General features: G+C 37.9%; 1 protein-coding gene across 4 annotated transcripts in view; it reads left to right on the top strand.

Annotated features, from left to right (window-relative positions):
- LOC149305370 (arf-GAP with GTPase, ANK repeat and PH domain-containing protein 1) overlaps nucleotides 1-20430 on the top strand; it is a 385626-nt gene that overhangs the window by 82362 nt on the left and 282834 nt on the right. For all 4 annotated transcript variants that reach the window (XM_089477938.1, XM_089477941.1, XM_089477940.1 and 1 more), the window contains 3 exons: nucleotides 6411-6496; nucleotides 12429-12570; nucleotides 16852-16986. In XM_089477938.1, the coding sequence (XP_089334064.1) occupies nucleotides 6411-6496; nucleotides 12429-12570; nucleotides 16852-16986 (363 nt within the window). The remainder of the gene's footprint in view (nucleotides 1-6410; nucleotides 6497-12428; nucleotides 12571-16851; nucleotides 16987-20430) is intronic.

The raw sequence follows: 20430 nt of genomic DNA on the forward strand, positions 1-20430 counted from the left end.
CAGTAGTAAAAAGTTTCTACACTATTGAGGCAATTTTGAAAAAAGCACTATCTCTTGTACATGGAATTATTTGTCATTAATTACATATGTAATTACATACATAGGGAACATACTAATATAAATTTTGAACCACAAATTACACTGCTATACTGATTTCTTAAAGCTAAATTGGCTGACTTACACTGTGGAGGGACAACAGCCCTTCTTATACATCGATTTGTTATACACGGATTCAAGCATACATGGTTTGAAAATGTTCCAAAAAAAGTATAAATTTCAATTATCAAACCTTGATTTTCCATTTTTTATAAGGGACACCGTTTTGCTCTGCCATTATATTTAATGGGACTTGAGCATACACGGATTTTGTTATACATGGGCGATCTTGGAACCAAACACCAGCGTATAACAAGGGTCCACTGTATTTCATTTGACAAGATTGATTAATAATTTACAAGCTAGTTAATAACAACAGCAACAATAACAAAAAAAAATTCTTTCCCATCTCTCCTCAAGACTTGAGGTGGAGTACATGTTAACCAACGATCCTGAATATGTTCTGAAAGTTAAATTAGAAATGTCTTAACCAATGTTTCTTCATGTTTATATTAACAAATCATTTCAGATTTGTCGTGGTCTCTACTGAGAGGTCATGATGTGAAAAAAATTGTGTCCTCTTTTTCATGGAATCCATTACTATCGTAATAACTGAAAATAAAAGGGATTTTTGGTTTCCAGAAGCTACTTGGTTTCCACAGGTTAATGTTACAATTCCCCTACCTCACTGAATATAAAGCCCTCAGGAATTTAACAAGTCTCATACCACATCTTTCTTCTGTCTGTCAGGTTGAAAACTAATTGATGTCTTACAAAAGTCCCAGAGTGCTTACAATTGTTTTCTACTTGTAGTAGCAAAGTGATGTATATTACCTTTATTTTTCTTAACTAGTAGAAACTGTAATCAAAACTCCAAATGATGCATTAACGATTCTATAATACTTTTAACAAAATGTTTGTAATGGTAACATGGTAAATCTGATAGCAGTCATTATTGCTATTAGGCATTTATTAGTACATTCATTGACATTACTTACATAAAGAATTTAAACCAGCATTTTAATCCTAATCTTTTATCAGATGTCATGGGTTGATTGCAAGATCTTCTCTATAATGCTTCAGAATGAATACACTTTCTTAAAAGGAAAGAATCTTAAATTTAATTTGGACTTAAAGAACTTCCAGTAGTCATTAGATATTGCAATCACATTTCTTAAGAATATGGTATGCTAATAGGTCCACGTTAAATAACAGATGAATTGCACTGTTCTTGAACATAAGAGATTTCTGTGATCCCTATTTTTAAATTTGCAGTTTATGTCAATTGAAAACCTGTTAACATGATGCTCTTTGGTCGTCCCCTTCTCCCACAAAACACACACATACATGTGCACATATACACAGAGATAGAGAGGATGGGGGTAGAAAGAGACAATAAGTGAGATATAACTTTTCAAAAAGATAAATGATAGAAACTGGATCAACACTTCTACGATTCTGTGAAATAAATAAATGGGTTAGTCCTCTGGGTATCATAGTTGTAGGAATTATGCAGTGACTACTGTAAAGATAACACTTCACTCCATGTTTAAAAAATCAGGATAAAAATAGAAATGACTTTCTCACTACAATTTTAGAATTTTTATTACTGATTTGAGACTGTATATCACAGTGAAAGAAGAGAATATTAAGATCACACAGACTGAATAGAATGGGTTCCAGAAGTCCTAAATCAGAATGTATTCATTGTGAATGAATGTTTTCCTTTTTCCTGTTTGCCTCTGAATATAGCTGCAGTATATAATCCAATGATTTCTTAAACTAAAGATCTCAGATTACAAGAAGTATTACAGATTGACAGTGTAAATACTATTACAGCACTTCAGCATTTACACTATTACAGTATTACAGTCCAGAAAATAGTAGGCAGAACATGATCATATATGGGGCTGTCCTTGATCCTTCCTTAGCTACATGTTGCTTTTCTTTCCCAAACTGTAGCAGGATGGAGAAATCGGGAAAACTAAGTGGTGTTACCTTGTGCAGGCAGATTGTTTTTCTTCTTTTGTTATTGGGAAAGCAATTCTCTCCCAGGATAGGAACAAACACAGATGTGAGGATTATTTCTAGACTCAACTCATTTCCAGTTCAAGATGTTATTGGAGCCCAATCTGAGTGATTTGTTGTTGTGAACGCAAAGTTTGGTGATAAAATGATTAATTATTATGCACCAAATCATTCATGGAGCAACTTTTGACTATGATCTATGCAAGCTTGAGAATTTTGCAGCAAATGACAGCATTTTGGGTGGGGACATGAATGGTGTTCTTGATTGGACCTCAGGAACTCCCAAATTTCTGCTCTTGCTAACGGAGGGTTTGTCTCCGGGTTCCCATGGAGTATTCTGGCTCTCATTTTCCCCAAATTCGTCCCCTTAACTACCTTCTTTTAATGTGGGGTTTTGGCTCTCACAGTGAATGACAGAGGTCTGCCTTTGGTCCCCATTCATTCCCTGATACATATGCTGAGCTCAGAACAAGGTTCCCAGCTATGTTATTGATGCTAGGTGCTTTGTTTGACTTCAGAATGACTTGTGCCCACAGCAGCAGTGCTGAGTAGCTTGCAAGAGATGGTGAGTGAAGGTAGCCATCATTGTCACTGTGGAGACAGCCAAAAACCAACAAAACAAAACAGAAAAAAGTGAGTCATTTAAATGCTATTTAATGTCAGTTATTTAAATCGGCTCTGGGGAGGAGGCCCCGAATTGACTTTGAGTGTTGTAAAGACAGCCAACACTTCATTCAAGGTTTTAGCCCTATGTCATGTAAACAGGACACAGTGAAGCCAAGAGGAATTCAGGGTAATTTGTTCATGTAGACGAGCGCTGAGGCTTCTAAAATGCTTCATCTTAGTAGGTGTCTGACAAGCTGAGCACCCCCAAACTAGAGGCTACCTTTTTGTGCTCAGTCTTAAGCCTGTTCAAGAACTTTAACCTGTTCCTTACTCTGAGCTTTGTTAACAACCAGATGCCCCCAAATATCAAATCCTGACCTCCGACCATGTACTCACATTGGTGACATGGGGATCAAGCAGATCGGCAGCTTGGAATGGCCTCTGGCCAATCCATCTCCAGTCACTCTCTATTCAGCGCAGGACCATGGTGACCAGACACCGCAGCCCCAGGGCCAGACTCTGCCTCCACGTTTCTGAATGGGCCATTGGCAAGGAGCACTTTTTTGTGCTCCTTTTGCCAGCATCCGCAGCGTAGCTTTGTCCCAATCTGGGGACGTGCTTCATCTGTACGCCACAGCCTTGAATTGGCCTGAAGTCGGTGCTTTTGGCTTAACAAAGAGTGCCCAAAATTTTACTTATGAAACCTGACTTCTGTTTTGCTTATCTGAGGGCCCTTTAGTGTGTGTGTGTGTGTGTGTGTGAATTCAAAGTGATATAACGCATTCTACAAAAATACTCTTAAGTACTACTACTGCTGTTCTCTGAGACACCTGAAAGACAGTCCTGATGGGGCTATGCATACAAGAATGGAGGCAAGAAAAAAAATTCTTAAGACAAACCGAAAACGTATTACACATTCACAAGCATACACGAGTAGCAAGAGCCTGGCTGGCCTGTCAAAACAAAGAGATAGATCAGTTTGTGTTGGTTTAATATACATTTGCTAATAAGAGAAACACCACATTTTGTTTCCCAGAACAGATTTTAGAAAAGTAGGTAATGAGCTAAAAAACAGGAAAGTGTTGTTCACTGTTTCAGATTCTTAGTAGTGTTATGCTTTTGCAATATGTGTGTACTTCCATGATATTGTTGGACGTTGTTACAAAATGTAGCTGTGTTCTATTTTAAAATCTCAGTAATTTTTTTAAAAAAAACCCTAAGACTCCTTCTTTTTAAGAAGAAAAAGGTTAGGGTCGAAGCCTGAGAACTTTGTTGTCGCTTTAAACAAGTGTGGAAAAGAGCAAATCACTAAGTGGCTGAGCACAATCCAATTTGCACAATACACAACACTCTTAATAGTTTGGTAGAAAAATAATTTTAATTATATTAATGTACTTCATATTTCGAGAAGCTGTCCATGGGAAGACATTTTCCCATCTCCCCTCCAATACAGTAAATCTAAATATACTTGTAGACAAGGGCCAGAAATGGTTAGAATCATGGAATCATAGAGTTGGAAGAGACCACAAGGGCCATCCAGTCCGACCCCATTCTGCCATGCAGGAACTCGCAATCAAAGCATCCCCTGTGACAGATGGCCATCCAGCTTCTGTTTGAAGACCTTCAAGGAAGGAGACTCCACCAATCTCCGAGAGATTGTCTTCCACTGTCTAACAGCCCTTACTGTCAGGAAGTTCCTCCTAATGTTGAGGTGGAATCTCTTTTCCTGTAGCTTGCATCCATTATTCCGGGTCCTGTTTTCTGGAGCAGCAGAAAACAAGCTTGTTCCCACCTCAATATGACATCCCTTCAAATATTTAAACAGGACTATCATATCTCCTCTTAACCTTCTCTTCGCCAGGCTAAACATCCCCAGCTCCCTAAGGCATTCCTCATAGGGTATGGCTCCAGTTTCTCAATATCCTTTTTGAATTGTGGTACCCAGAACTGGAAACACTTTTCCATATGAGGCCTGACCAAAGCAGAATAGAGTGGCACTATTATTTCCCTTGATCTAGACACTATACTTCAATTGATGCAGCTTAGAATTCCATTGGCCTTTTTAGCTGCTGCATAACACTATTGACTCATGCTCAGCTTATGGTCCACTAGCACTCCTAGATCCCTTTCACATGTAGGTTCTTAATAATTAATTAAGTGGCTTTTTAGCTTAGTACAATTATTAGAAAAATTATAAAATAAATAAAAAACATAGAAAAATCATACTAGCAGCCCTTATGGCAATCAGTCATATTCACTGACAGAACAACTTACGTAAAGCAACTCCTAAGCTAGGGAGAGAGACTGGGAAATACATTTTTGAGGATATTGGTTTACCATCTTGGCCTTAGAGGAGGCCTATATTATACTGAAATTATTTGGGACGGATCACTGAAAAAATACAGAACACACAGTAAATAAGATTGGGGGGGGGGAATCTTGTGTTGTAGAGTTTATTATAGATAAATTCATTCTTAAACCTGAAGTAGGATGTGTCTTCTGTGTATTATATGATTACCCCCCCCCCCCCAGCATCTTGTGGCTTGATACATGTTTCTGAGTTAATATTCTAATATAAAGCAACACAAATCTTTATATGGAACACATTTTTCTGTGCAGCAAAGGCTACAATTTTATGAACAGTCTGTGAGATCAGTGAAAGTTATTTCTGTATTTCTTTATATAGTTATTTATTCATTATATATATTCTTTATATGGTCACTATAGTTATTTCTATATCAACAGAAACTACACATACAGAGAACAGGGCTGCATATTCTTGGCTATGCAGAGTCACACGTTGAGAGTCTCTCTGAGAGGAACCTTGCCACATGTACATAGGACAGCAGAGTGAGCTGGAGTCCTGAGAGAACAGGGCTAGAAGGGGCACAATATGTGCTTGTTGCTCTGCTCTTTTTAGGTAGATAGAATAATAAGCACTGTAAGGGATTTTTGCGTCCAGTTAGTTTGACACTTGTAAGTCACATGGATCTACATAGATCCCTCCTGGTGCCTTCACTTTCAGAGGCATTACATAAATGCTTACTGAGATCTTAAGTAGGCCAGGTTGGTTAAGCCAAACATAATTTGGCATCACCATCGCTCTAGTATGTGAGAGAGCATGGTGCTTAAAATATGATTTAAGAAATGAAAGCATAGATTATGAATTTTTAAACCTCTAGTACAGCATGATCCACCTCTTTTGTTCACATGCTAAATAGTCTTGTTTTAGAACAAATTTCTGGCACAGATTAGTTTCATATACCTGCCAGTTTTTAAACTGGGATCTACAGATACTGTTATAGTTTTTATTTTTGTCTAATGTATGTTGTAGTATAAAAACATCCTTCTGTAATAGTTAAATACCATTGTCATAATGTGTGTTTTGCTTTGTAGAACTTGGCTTTTCTTGATGAAAATTAACCCTCAAGCAAGTGAATGGTTTAAGTGTTAGCATTCAGTTTTTGATACAGTTGGAACTAAACTGATGTTTGCCATGAACACTTTAAAAGTCAGGAAATGCGTTTTCAGCTGTAAAGACACCCAGGAATATGGCTTTCAACAAAACCTACAAGATCTAAATGTGTCACATTAGTGCTTGTTAGAGTAATTTTTGTCAAGAAAAGCCTTAATTCTTTTGTATTTTAAACTTTTCTCTAACAAGATGTTTTATGTGACAGGTGGGAGATTCAAGAAAGAGATAGTAGTTGATGGACAAAGTTATCTGCTGCTTATTAGAGATGAAGGAGGCCCTCCTGAGGCACAGGTGAGCATTGCATTTAGTGATTTTAATAAATACAATGGACGTGAATTGGATGAAAACGTATAAACATATATATTTAAGACTGTGAGGTCAAGTTAAAGCTAGAGAGCTCTTATGCAGATTGTTTGATAATCCAAAGTAAAATATGCAAACAATTATAAGGTGATTTAACATACCCTATGTTTTGATGTAGCTCAGCATTGCCCATGAGAGGTACTCATCACCTTTCCAGGCAGCCTAAAGAAGCTAGATCTTTTGTCTTCTCCAGTACACATTAAAATTTTCTGCTCAGAAGTCGGAACAGCTGAAACTTGCTAGCTCCCTGTTTGTACATGTTACAAATTGCTCTCTCTTTCTCTCGCTCGCTGTCTTCTCTGCAGTGAAGCCTGCAGCTACATATGCTCTAAAACCTAAAACTCTGCTTAAGTAGGTAACATTTAATAAGCTATGTTAAATTTAATTTACTGATTTTAATTGAAAGTATGTGTGCAAGGTATGAGAGAAAATGTGATGTAGTGGTTTGGGTGTTGGACTATGACTCTGGAAACCAGGTTTGACTCCAAGCTGGACCATGGAACCTCACGGGTGACCTTGGGCTCTCTCATTCTCAGAGGATGGCAATGGCGAACTTCCTCTGAACAAATCTTGCCAAGAAACCACGGTGATAGGGTTGCCTTAGGGTCACCATAGGTTGGAAATTACTCGAAGGGACACAACAACAAATGTGTGTATGTGTGTGAGAGAGATTGTTCTCTTCTCTTCTCCCCTCCTTAACCCCCTCCTTTTAAATATATGAGAATTTGGTTATATTAGTTTATAACCATTTCTCTCTTAGCCATTCCCCAAATGAAGGACTGCCTATTGGCAAGCTGTTGCTGGTGCGCCTAGGAATTTTATCACTTTTTTTTTTTTTTTTTGAGCTTTTGGATTATGGGCTTTGGGAAAGAAATCACAAGTGCCTTGCTTTATTTTAAAAATTTCTCTTCAGATCTGGGTTAAATAGAGGGCTCATAACTTCCTGGCTGGCTGGACAGACTAGACTGAATCATGGTCTGTGTTCAACTTGATCCCAGTCTTGCAAGAGAAAACAGTAGAGTAAGAGCTGCAGCATAAAACCCTTGTGAAGCATGAAGTGTCTTTGCATGTGTTTTGAAGACAAAAGAGAACAGCAGTCTGGATAAGGCATGTTATTCTACTGCTGGATTCTGCCCAATAGGGTAACATGCTTGTGGTATATATTACAGTAATATAAGCCCCATAAAAAGGAACCTTTTATCTGAATTACAAATGAGAAAGTAAAGCAAAAGTAATCAAATTTTGTTTCTTCAGAATGAAATTCAAAATATTTGATATAATAAATAAAACATGTTTAGATGGTGCAATTGACTGCAATTTATTTGGAAATTCTGGCTTTAAAATACTAAAGCATTCTCATACTCATTTACCTGAGAGAGGAAACTCAGTGGACCACTTTGTGGTAAGTATTTATGGAACTGTTTTGCATAGTATTAAGCTGTAAATGTACTGTGGTTGTATAGTCTTCCTACATATGTCTGCTATATAATTAAAGAAATGTGAAAAATAAGCTATAATAGGGGCTCTTAGGGAAATAAATAGAGACCAAATGTTACAAGAATTAATCCAGAACTGGGAATGCTTATTTCTGAATATTACTGGACAAATGATTTTGTACCAGTAAATCTGATTTGATTGTACTAGGCAAAATAACATGGAATGTGAAGGAAAATAAGTCCATGCAGACTATTGCATTGTGCTTTTATTTACCTTGAGGAAACTTTTTCTTATGTGCAGCCATCTTAATTTTGCTTCTGTTTATTACAGTGAAATAAATACAGTACATTCAGCTGGATTATTCAATTTAGCAGCCTGCCTGGATAAGCATTCTACAGATTTCTAGTCTCAAAAAGAACATTTATTTGAGAACAGAAAAATGCCTTGGTTAATACAGGTTGAGCATCCCTTATCTGGATTTGCAAAATCCAAAATGCTCCAAAATCCAAAGTTATCCACATGGGTGGCGGAGATAGTGACACCTTTGCTTTCCGATGGTTAAGTGTTCATAAACTTTATTTCATTCACAAAATTATTAAGAAGATTGGGTTTCTGGGTTGAAATGGCACTGTATGGCCAGAACTCCTGAGAATTCTTTCTGGGAACAGTGGCACTGGACATGGTGATTTTGGGTTTAAAACTGGTGAAAATTGCTTCCTGCGTACGGGAAGCTCAGACGAGTACCCCATGTGAGTCTAATTCCCATTCCTAATGACAGGTGACATAAAAAGTTGCTGTCTTGTCATGCATGGAATGGAGGGGACTGGGGAGTATTGCTCACTGCCATGGACAGCCACCTAGAGGGGTAAAAATGTTGTTCATTGAACTTTCTTAAAAGTATATTATCAAATTAGTGAAACTTTAAGAAGCCTGCCTGCCACAGAGAACAAGAATAATCCGCTGTTGTAAATTCTACAGCAACAGAAAAGTGAGTAAACAGCCTTAATGGCTGTCTTTGGAACTCTGGATAAACATGAAATCCCTGAAAGAACTTTATGATTTACTGTATATACTCAAAAAACCTGAGTTGACTTATACATGGGTCAATGTAAGTACTGTATCTTAACTCTTATTTAAAAGAATGAACCATCCCCTGGTGAAAAGCAAGAGTATAATCTGTCCCGGAAGCACTGACCCCCCCCCCCCCCCCCACTCTCTCATCCATCCAGCCTTAAGAGTAAGCACAAAAAGTTATGTCTGCTGGAAATTTGTAAGTTCTTTAGCTTTGCTTTGCTTTCATCCTATAGATCCTTTGCTATAAGCCCCCAAGTTTTACCTTCGACTTATCTATTGGTCATAGCAAAAGCCATAATTTTGCCCAAAATCCATAATTTTGCCCAAAACATGTCCTCAACTTATACACAAGGTTGACTTATAGTCAAGTACATATAGTAAATGGATTTTAAGGGGAGGAAATAGACTGTGGGGAGTTTTTGAAATCTGAATATTACTACAAATATCAATTGAACATAGCAAAAAGGACTTATCGTATTATTAAACAACTCTTATTCATCTAAATAATTATCAGTGCTGGAGGGATGGCAAGGAATGTTGTTTACCTAACTGGCAGCCTAAACATCCATGTCACTGTATACTGAGAACTGAAAGGGAAATAAGAATTAGTTGTGAGGAAAGAGCATGTATAAATGTAAGGAAGACAAGGGACTGAATCATAGTGACACAGTGTGGTCAAGAGGAGTACTTCCAGCTAAAAAGAAAATTGGAAGATTTAAAGGAGGTTGATGGCTGTCAAAATGGCAGTATGGCTGAGGTCAAGACCTGGGCAATGCTACCCTTATAAAGGTGCAAGAATCCATTGAAGGGGAATCAGTAGATTTTGGAAGAAATAGTACTGATGAGAGAACAGATGATAGAAGCAAATATTCAAATGAGAGGAGAAAAGTCCCAGAAGAGTATAAATTTGAGGAGGAATTCAGGAATGTTTGAACATTTGAATGTTCAATTGAAATATAGATAAAAAAAATCTAGCCCAGATACTTACTGATATTCAACAAATGAAAGATAAAAATGGCAAAACTGGAAAATAAGACCCTCAGATTGGAAACATTTTTGACACAACTGCGTCATGTAGAGAACAAGGTATAGACACAATTGATGGAATTAAGAGTGAGAGAAAAATCATTCAGAGGGATTGAAGAGCAATAATATGAAGACGTTTATGGAGTAATAGAAATTTAAGCAGATTTTTTGGGGGCAGATTTCAAAAATATGGCCTCAGATTTGAATCTGATAATGTTTATAGGGTGGACTCATAGGTACCAAGACAATGAAAGCTGCCTAGAGATATGATAGTTTACTTAGTAGGAAGCCAAATGAAAGATAATATATGATAGGTGTTCCAATTTAAAAAAAGATAATTGATGAGAAACAGTATTTATAAATACATAGCAGTGAAAAGTTTGAAGAAGAGAAAGAAATACTATTGTTTGATGGACAAACTCTTCGTTGTGGAATACAGTTCAGATGAGAGAAGCTGGCAAGAGTTACTCTGATTTAAGCAATGATTTACTGTTGCTATTATTCCAAAAGCAGAATACATTTTGAGGAAGCATAGAAAGGATCTGAATGATTCTGGAAATGGAAATGGCAAAGCTAACAATATGGTTGAATAAAGTTCAGAGCCAACCTCTGGAGAAGAAGGGCAAAGAAAAACAAAAAGGCATGCCCCATCATCAAAGAGAGATGATAAGGAAATGGACTCTGTTGATACTAATCTCTGATTGCTGTAGTCAAATGTTTCTCATAGAAAGACTCAACCTCTATATGCACTTCCTCCTGGTTTGTGAGTCAGTTTGTTAGTTCTGATAGGTCTAACTAGGAGTGGATGTTCTGTGGCTTTTCATATATTGTTGGACTACTGCTCCCAGCACTTATCACCATTGGCAATAGCAGCTGGAAGCTTTGCGAGTTTCACCCCTGAGACAGAGGGAAAACAGGATTGGGGAGATTAGCATTTGCCAAATAAGAAAAGTCAGAGCCAGAGCAGTGAGGCTATGGAACAAGAAAGATCTGGTGCTGGGGTGAAGTACACAGAAAAAAAGTTTTGTCAATGTAGTGTTTGAAAATGATCATCGCATCTGCTCCATAACATATAACAGTTCATAGTATCACAGTAATGGCATTTCATGCTTCATCAGTGGATCATAATTTTTTGCATAGACATTTTTGGAGATTTTTCTACTAATTTTGTAGCTTTAAAGGTTGTTCTGAATGTTTAAGTCTCTAAATCAAGGTTTCTCAACCAGGGTGGTTCTGTTGGAGGTTGCTAAGGGCTCTGCTGTTGTTGATGGTGTCCTAAGCTGTCTTCTCCAGCACCACATCTCAACTGAGTTGACTTTCTTTCTGTCTGATTTCTTTACTGTCCAGCTCTTGCATCTGTACATGGTGATGGGGAATACAGTAACTTTAGTTCTCAGATGTATATCTTTCCTCTTCAGGGTTTTTTCTAGTTCTGTCATAGCTGCTTTTCCCATTCCTAGTCTTCTAATAGAAGAGAATTTCTTGCAGCACCAGTGATGAAAAAGAAACACAATAACAAAACAGTTTCATTTTAAAATCACTGGTGTTGCAAAAAGAATTGTCCTGGTCACCATTATTTACCTGTTTGGAATTGCTACAAAACTCTAGTAGAGCCATTTCTGGTAAAAACAAGCTGGTGATTGACATGCATTACATTTGAAGTAGTTTATATGATCTGTCTATTGTTTTTGCCGTAACATTTTTCGTTTTATAATGATGGTTTATTGTTACTTAGGTTTGATTATTTTTTCTTTTTACCATGCTCTGGTATCCACAGTGATGAAGGATGGGTAAAAACATTTTAAAGAAATAACCAGTCTCTGGGCCATTTGAACATAGAAAAGATTTTCCATACAATGTTCTTTGAAGTTGTTAAGTATTGGTTTTTAAATATTAGATTTCCACTATCAGAGAATGGCTGTCGAAAGTGTGCTAGAAATTCAGTCTTCACAAAACTATCAAACCTCACATTGGCCTGTTACAGACTGCCAAAATAAAGCTGCTTCGGGTCTCTTTGGAGGTATGCTATTTAAATGATACATGGGTCCTAAGAGTCCGGAGGTCGTGCCAAAGCCACACTCCATTCCTAAGCACTGGAGTGCAGCTTTGGTGCAGCTTCCGGATTCTTAGGATGCATGCATCATTTAAACAGCATACCTCCAAAGAGACCCGAAGCAGCTTTATTTTGGCAGTCTGTAACAGGCCATAATTACCTAATGCCAGTTTAAGTCTTAGTTCCAGCAGTTTGCTGGTTGATACATACTTTCAAGAGCCTTTGTTTTTAAAATCTCATTGAGTGTTTATTTACTTTCCCTTTCTCCAGTTTGCCATGTGGGTGGATGCTGTTATATTTGTCTTCAGCCTTGAGGATGAAATTAGTTTCCAGACGGTGTACCACTACTATAGCCGTATGGCAAATTATCGCAACACTAATGAAATCCCAATGGTACTAGTGGGAACTCAGGGTAAGTGAAGCCTCTTTTGTGTATGTTATTTATTATCTGATTTTAGTCACTCCAGGCTTTATTCAGGGAAAAGCAGTGGCAAATCACTTCTGAATATTCTCTGCCTTAAAAAAAACCCTATGAAGTTCATGGAGACTTCATAAGTTCACTGGCAACTTGAAGGCTCATGCACACATATTTAAATGCTAACACTATATCTTTAAATACCATCTTAGCACTAAAGAGAGATAACAAGTAGGGAAGTTCCAGGCTGGATGGGAAAGCTTCATGGCCTGGGTTAGATCCCTTAGCTTGGAGGCTTCCCTAACCTGGTTTGATTGGAAAGTTCCAATTTTTCTTCTGTAAAGACTGTACTAATCCTCTTTTTACAGATATTATAAACATAGAACAATTCCAGTAACATGGAACATGGGGTCATACAGACCAGCATCTTGGAGCAGCAATTCCACCTTCAGTTGCCCCCCAATTGGCATGGGACTGCGGCAACCACACTGCCTGGTCCTGATACTTAGCGGGATACCAGTAAAAAGTGGACTTTCCCCGCTCCTTATAGTCTTGGCTTTTCCTGGCTGGATGTGTTTTCCACATGGCTTCTGATTACTCTGGGATGTGCATCATCTGAAAAAACTTGCTAAAAAATCCCTAGGGTCCCCATAAGTCAAGAATAACTTGGGAAGTACACAACATCAACTCAAACAAAACTCCTTATGCTGGAATAGAGCGAGTGTAGAAATAGTTGGTTGTAGTCCTTTTAAAATCCCTATTGTCTCAGTGGAAAACACTTTGGCTCCAACTCGCTCTGTCCCTGCAACAACCTTGCCAAGTCTCTGGCGGGTTCCCTGACACTCTGGAGCTTGTGATAAGGGAGGCAAAAGAGGCTTTAAATGAGACTACAGTATGAGTAACTTTTTGTTCTTGACCAGTGATGGTGAACCTTTTAAAGACTGAGTGCCCAACTCAGTGGCATTCCTGTGCCAGGTGTCACCCAGTGCCAGGGGGAAGTATTTCTGGGGTGGAACTTCCCCAGAGACAATTAAAGGCATGGAAGGGTGGGGGAAGAGGAGGAACAGGCACACATCTGTTCCTCCTCTTTCCCCACCCTCCCATGCCTTTAACTGTCTCTGCGTGCCCTCAGAGACGGCTTTGTGTGCCAAAGAAGGCATGCGTGCCATAGATTCACCACCACAGCTCTAGATGGTGGACAGCCATATATGCCTGGGAAGTTCACAATGAGAAATACATCTCCCGTCTTTGACTGCTCACAATTATGAGTTTGAGATATGACTAAAATCTTGCAGAAGAAATATCTCAGGAAATATTAGGCTTTCCAAGTGCTAAACAGAGACTCTGTGACACAGGACCAGATGGGCTCCTATTTTGGAATGTTCCGTCTAAGATAATCTTACTCTGCAAAGTTTAACTTATGTCCAAACTTAAATGGAAAAGGATAGGAGAATTCCATTAAACAAAACTTAATTCTGTTTTCTAGCAGAATTGTAAGGACTGAGGATAGGATAAGATCATGCAAACATATGTTAAAATCTATTCTTTCATTTGAAATGGAATATATAAAATATTGTAACTGCATTTGTAGAATTGCATTTTGTATTGGCAAGAAGCTGTCAGTATATAGAAAAACCAATGAAGAGTTGAATTTGGATCAGGAGGGTAAAGGATAGCTCATTTAACAGTGGTTTTGTACTAAATGATTTTATTCAGTGGGGTGATAAGGTATTAAATAATTCTACAACCAGGAAGATGTCACTTCTCTGCTGAAGTGCTAGTTGGTTTGAAATGGTTGGCCAGGGTCCTAAATTGGTCCACTTCATTAAGTTTTTATTCATTGATTGTTATCTTGCTTCTTAAGGGTTGAAGGGTGAGGTGGTGCTCTCATCATCTGAGCATAGCAGGGATAGCTTCTTTAGGGGCAAGAATTACTTTTGAGGTTGACTATGACTACTCAGGATGTGCTAATCTAAAGGGGGAACAACCAGAGGAATTAGGAAGTGGGGCAGAGAATAAATTTCAAACATTTATTTTTATATTACTATTTTATAAATGTCATTTTTATTGGACTACTCTTCTTTCCTTTTCCCTTTTAATTTCAATGTGATAGTAACAATAGGATTCAGACCCCCTTCACCTCAGCTATTACGACTTTGGATCCTCTTTTTCTAGGTGCAGTCAGTCACATTGTTACTAGCAGCGCCACTAGCTGCCAAGTGGAATGTGGACATAGCTGGGCCACAGAGCTATTTCTAGGAGGGAACTCTTGCCTCTGCACTCAGAGATCTTGAATCATATTGCTGTCTGAGGCCCAGAACATGCTGCAGAAATAATCCACTGCTTTAACTGTCCTGGCTCAGTGCTAGGGAATCCTGAGAATTATAGTTTCTTGTGGCACCAGAGCTCTCTGGCAGAGAAGGCTAAATGTCTCACAAAACTATAGTTCCTAGAAATCCCTAGCATTGAGCCAGGGCAGTTAAAGCAATCTCAAACTGGATTATTTTAGACTTGAGAGTAGAGCAGAGTGTTTGCTGTCTGGGAATGGCCGTGAAAGGATGACCATGGAGACTGTAGTTGTAGAGAAAAGGAAAGGAGAACAGTGAGATACTGTGGATGTACTGGGAGGATGCAAGGACAAAAGGAAGGGAACAGTAGCAACTGCTACAGTTTTGGTGGAAAGAGAGGAGGGCATACCAGTGCTTGCTGTAGCAACAGTGGAAGGACAAGAGGAAAAGATAGGAGAACTCGACAACACATGCCACAAGAGATCAAAGCAGCAAAAATTGTTGCAGTGGTTGGCCACAGTGTCATAGGAGAGGTGGTCAAAACAGGAGAAAAGGCTGCAGTTTTGGTGGCAGTGAGGGAAATGGGAAAGTACATTCAAGAGCCCACAATGCTGGAATACACACAGACATAGCCACTGAAACATTGCTATCTAGAAATCCTGTTTTGCCAACTTCTTGTTTATATTTTACAATCACTGTCTGCCTACTGCCAATTTCATATTTCATATTTGGACATGTTATTGTCATCATTCCCATCATATGTTGTTCATTAACTAGTTGGTTTTCAGTTTATAGTGGTTTTTGATTAATACATGAGCCTCTGTAATTCTCATACACAATGCAACATTTTGCATTACTATATTATTTACATTTCTTTATTGATTTCCTTTCTGTGTTTTCTAGCACATTTTGCTATTTGGCTTTGGTTTTGTCTGCCGTTCCTAGCATTGTTGGAAATGAGGAAGCAACACATAGAGGCCCCAGAAAGACTGCTAAGGACCACATGCAGGCCATGTGCTGTCTTGCCTACCCTGATTTTGCCTTATATACTCAGAACGACACTATTATGAGTGAAGTACCTTAATGAAAGTTTTCCCCCCACCCTACATAGTGTCATTTTTAAAAGCATCACATGTTGACTTTATATTACACATGTGAAGTCTCACAGAAGATGTCTATAGTCGGTTTGAAGCATCAGAAAGTTTTGTAAGATCTTAAAACAAAGTGTGGATTTTCTAAAATAGACATTTTGAAGAGGACTTCTATGTTTGGTGAATGTCGTACCATTTTAATGCCGTGAAGAATTGTTGTTGCATTTTTATCTGTTGCCAAATTACTTTATTGGCAAACATAGTTGCATCCTTTGGATTCCAGGAGAGTTTAGAACGTTCCCCCATAATATGAGGGATTTTAGGAATGTTGTTGCTGCATAAGATTTTCGAAAATGCAGCAGCAAAAATTCTTACCAGAGCTTGTTATTGGGAATATATCACTCTGTTTGCTGCAGCTTTTCTGTTTTCTAGGATTAGAGCCCCAGTGTACGTATCTTCAGAACTCTTTGCTGCATGATGAGCTAGTCTTGCTGCTCAGAAGGGTCTACCGGAGAGGCTCTCCTTTGAATTTTCCAAGCATTTGTGTACTAATTGACTTGGAAGTCAGAAAAGACCTTTCTTATTCTCCCTTTAGTTTTTGGCCATCTCCTTTATAAGTGTGTGTATGTGTAGGAATTTGGATTGCCAAGCTCCTTTGGACATTTGCAAATGGAATTCAGAGAATAAATATTTAGAAAATAATAATATGTAACTATAGCATTTTATTTATTTAATTTAGCCTATTTATATTCCATTGTTTGGTCAAAGGCTCACAGAATATTTGAAAGAATAGTAAAAATTCACACTTGATAATCTTATATTATTTTTGGAAGGAAAAAGTGTCAGATTTAAACATTTTCTGAAAAAATAATAATAATCTGCTTTCTTTTTTTAAATAGATGCTATAAGTTCCAATAACCCTCGTGTAATTGATGACGGTAGAGCACGAAAACTGTCAAATGATTTGAAAAGATGCACCTACTATGAAACCTGTGCTACCTATGGGCTGAATATTGAGAGAGTCTTTCAGGATGGTAAAGAAACCTTTTCTGCACAGTATCTTACCGTGTCTAATTAAATAAATTAATTGTATCAGTTATTATTGAATTGACTAGTATTTTTGTTAAAATAATACATTTGCATCTTACAATAAATCTGTGTTTGCCTCTATCACTTTTCTTATATTATATATGGCTTATATTTATGTTAAACAATGGAAAAATTTATAGACATCATGTTAATCTGTATACATATATATCAAATACTAGAGGCATGCATCTCCCATTCTACTCATTCCTGTACATTCTGCATAAGTGATTAATATTTTGGTCCTACAAATGTAAGTCTGATGGCATTTGCTCCTGTGTAACTCAGAATAGGTTTTGCTCAAGAGGAAAACTGGGCTCTGCTTATTGCCCTTCCTGTCTCATCCATATCTGTTGTAGCAATTTTGCAAACACACTGTTGCTCATAACCCCTAGGAACATCCAGTAAGTATTGGGGAAGAAAGAAAATATACAGGATGTTGCATGTAAGCAAATACAGTATTATCCAGCCTACATAGATTTTGGGAAAGCAGCACATCACTTTAAGAAAAAAGGGACGAGATCTGTTAGAAGGAATTTACTTCTCTGGGGAGCAGGGAATTTGTGCTAGTGGAAGATAGGTTTGTTATGGTTCTGTAGACCACATAATAAAGTGCCTATCTGCAAAGGCTATAGATCTAGCAGGTCATCCTGAAAGCCCGCTAGATTGTGATTGCATGCGGTCAGCAGTCATAGCTCTTGCATGTACCATGTATATCTGTCAGTTACGTGGATCAGTTATGGAATAAGGATGCCTAGCATTACCCTCATCATATGTTCTCTATCCTAACCATTATGTATGTACTAAAGGTCTCAAACTATTCCTGCAGGTGAGTATAAATACTGGAACATCATTTTATTATGTTTCTGTTCCGTTTTTAATTTCATACAAGGAGATTTAAAGAACTTCACAAACTAAAATAATTGTTTTTCAAAAGGCAGAAGTCTTAATTCTACACTAATTTTCTGCTCTCATTGTACATCTGACTCCGGACTGCATGAAAAACTGTGGCCTGCATTCTCTCATTAGTCCCAGCAAGAATAGGCTCACTGAATCATTGGTAACTTAGTAAAATGGCACTTATGTACATGCTATTAATTCCATGGATCTATTCTATTTGGGACTAACAGTGGGATTCAGGCCTGTGCCCTCCTTCCAAAAAGTCAGTTTTCTCCATTGTAAGTACATCCAGCCTGAGGGGAAAGTTCTGTGAGCAAAACTTGTACATATCACATTGTAAACTTTCATCTTGATAAAGATATTATTTTACTCTCTTCTTACTTTCTTCATCTTACATACTGTTTTCTAACAAATTGCATTTTTGTATTCCCTAAAAGTTTTTTATCATTTGATTATCCTTTTTCTATTTATAATGTGAAGAATTCACAGCAGCAAACTAAGAATGTTTTGTAAATAGACCCTTGAAGTTTGGATGAGGGAAGATGATTTACTAATCATCTCGGTTAATTATTTACTGATAAGACAGATGATAACTGCCACCTGTCGAAAGTCTTAGCTGAATGTAGATGCAGTTAATTCCTAGACAGGATTATTATCTGAAGGGTCTGGAAACCATGCCCTATGAGGAACGACTTAGGGAGCTGGGGATGTTTAGCCTGGAGAAAAGAAGGTTAAGAGGTGATATGATAGCCCTGTTTAAATATTTGAAAAGGATGTCATATTGAGGAGGGAGCAAGCTTGTTCTCTGCTGCTCCAGAGAACAGGACCCGGAACAATGGATGCAAGCTACAGGAAAAGAGATTCCACCTGAACATTAGGAGGAACTTCCTGACAGTAAGGGCTGTTCGACAGTGGAATGCACTCCCTCGGAGGGTGATAGAGTCTCCTTCCTTGGAGGTCTTTAAACAGAGGCTGGATGGCCATCTGTCAGGGATGCTTTGAATTGGATTTCCTGCATGGCAGGGGGTTGGACTGGATGGCCCTAGTGGTCTCTTCCAACTCTATGATTCTATGATTCTATGATTATGGAGGAGGGATATTTGGAAGGAAAGAGTTTATCTCAAAGCAGGTACAGACAAAATAAAATGTACAAGCAGCTGAAATAGGATTTGCTTTGTATGTAATCAAATACATCTTGTACTAGCACCATCAAGGTAGTTTTTTTGGGGGGGGGATAGTTTTCTAGCAAGAACTATGTTATTATGATGGAGGTGTATCTTGTGCTTAAGAAAAAAAATAGCACACATGGGAGATTGACAAGGCAGTGTCTTGAATTTGGAATGATGTTCTCACAGTTAAGGATAAATGGTCCTGTGGAAATTCTGAGAGTGAACAAATGTTGCAAATAGTCCAGTTCCATTAAAAAACCCATTTTTTGGTTGAAATGTGTCATTTGGCTCCCTCTTGTGGAAATTCTGCTCTAATGCAAGTTGCATCTGGCAACTGTTTCTTCACGTGTAGTTTCTAAAATGAGTTTCTGTTCCTTTCGGGAACATTTTTTGTTGTTTCTTCATTCTGTGTTACTTAACTTTAGTGACAGCTTGCTGTTTCTTTCCATTGGAGAAGTGCTAGCTTTTGGTTTCACATCATCTTGGTTGATGTCTGATATTTCCTAATGGAAACATGCCTTTAACCCAGTAGGATACCTAAAGTACTTTCACCATCAGGCTTGGTAGCTACCTGCAGCCCTCCCTAGGTGAACTATGGATCAAGGTAATGACATTTACTAAACTAGTGTGTGCTAGTTTATATTGAATAAATTAGGTTTTCTTAAGCTGTACTCTGTTATTTTTAATTTCTTAAAGCAGCAGGGTTTTTTTTATATAAACAATGGCTTTCTGTGAATGGGAATTCACAAATTAAAAATAAAAGAGTATTGTGCAATAAAAGAGCAAAGTATAGTGACTATATGTATCTCCAGTAGTTTTAAGTTTTAATTAAACATTAACTTGCCTTGCAACATAGATCAAGATAGATCAAGAACTCACTCTGCACATATAACCACCCCGGAGCCTTCTGAGGAACATGCAGCCAGGAGATGGTAATCTTCCTATTTCACAGCATCTGGTACTAAAAATATACTATTTTTGGAATTGAGAATTTTCTTTCATAGCTATGGTAAATAATGGTCATTGAAAGCTACCTGTGAATTCATCTATCTCCCCCCCCCACCCCCACTTGATTGGAATGACTACTGTACATTGCAGGGCAAGCCATTTGAGGCATTTCTGCACTGCAGCTGGAATAATACATAAATATTTGTTTTATAGACCCATTGGTGTCTTAGTATTGATAAAGAGTGCTTGTAGTAAAAAAAACGCACATGGCTTGTAAAAACAAACTAAAGCCTTTGTTATGTCACTCAAACTATATAACTCTATTATTATTGCCCACTTTGAGTCATTCTTGACAGTGCTAAGCATTGTTGCATT

Source organism: Sceloporus occidentalis, unplaced genomic scaffold (genome assembly GCF_023333645.1).
Source record: "Sceloporus occidentalis isolate IW3139 unplaced genomic scaffold, rSceOcc1.0.p SCAF_12, whole genome shotgun sequence".
Classification (NCBI taxonomy): domain Eukaryota; kingdom Metazoa; phylum Chordata; class Lepidosauria; order Squamata; family Phrynosomatidae; genus Sceloporus; species Sceloporus occidentalis.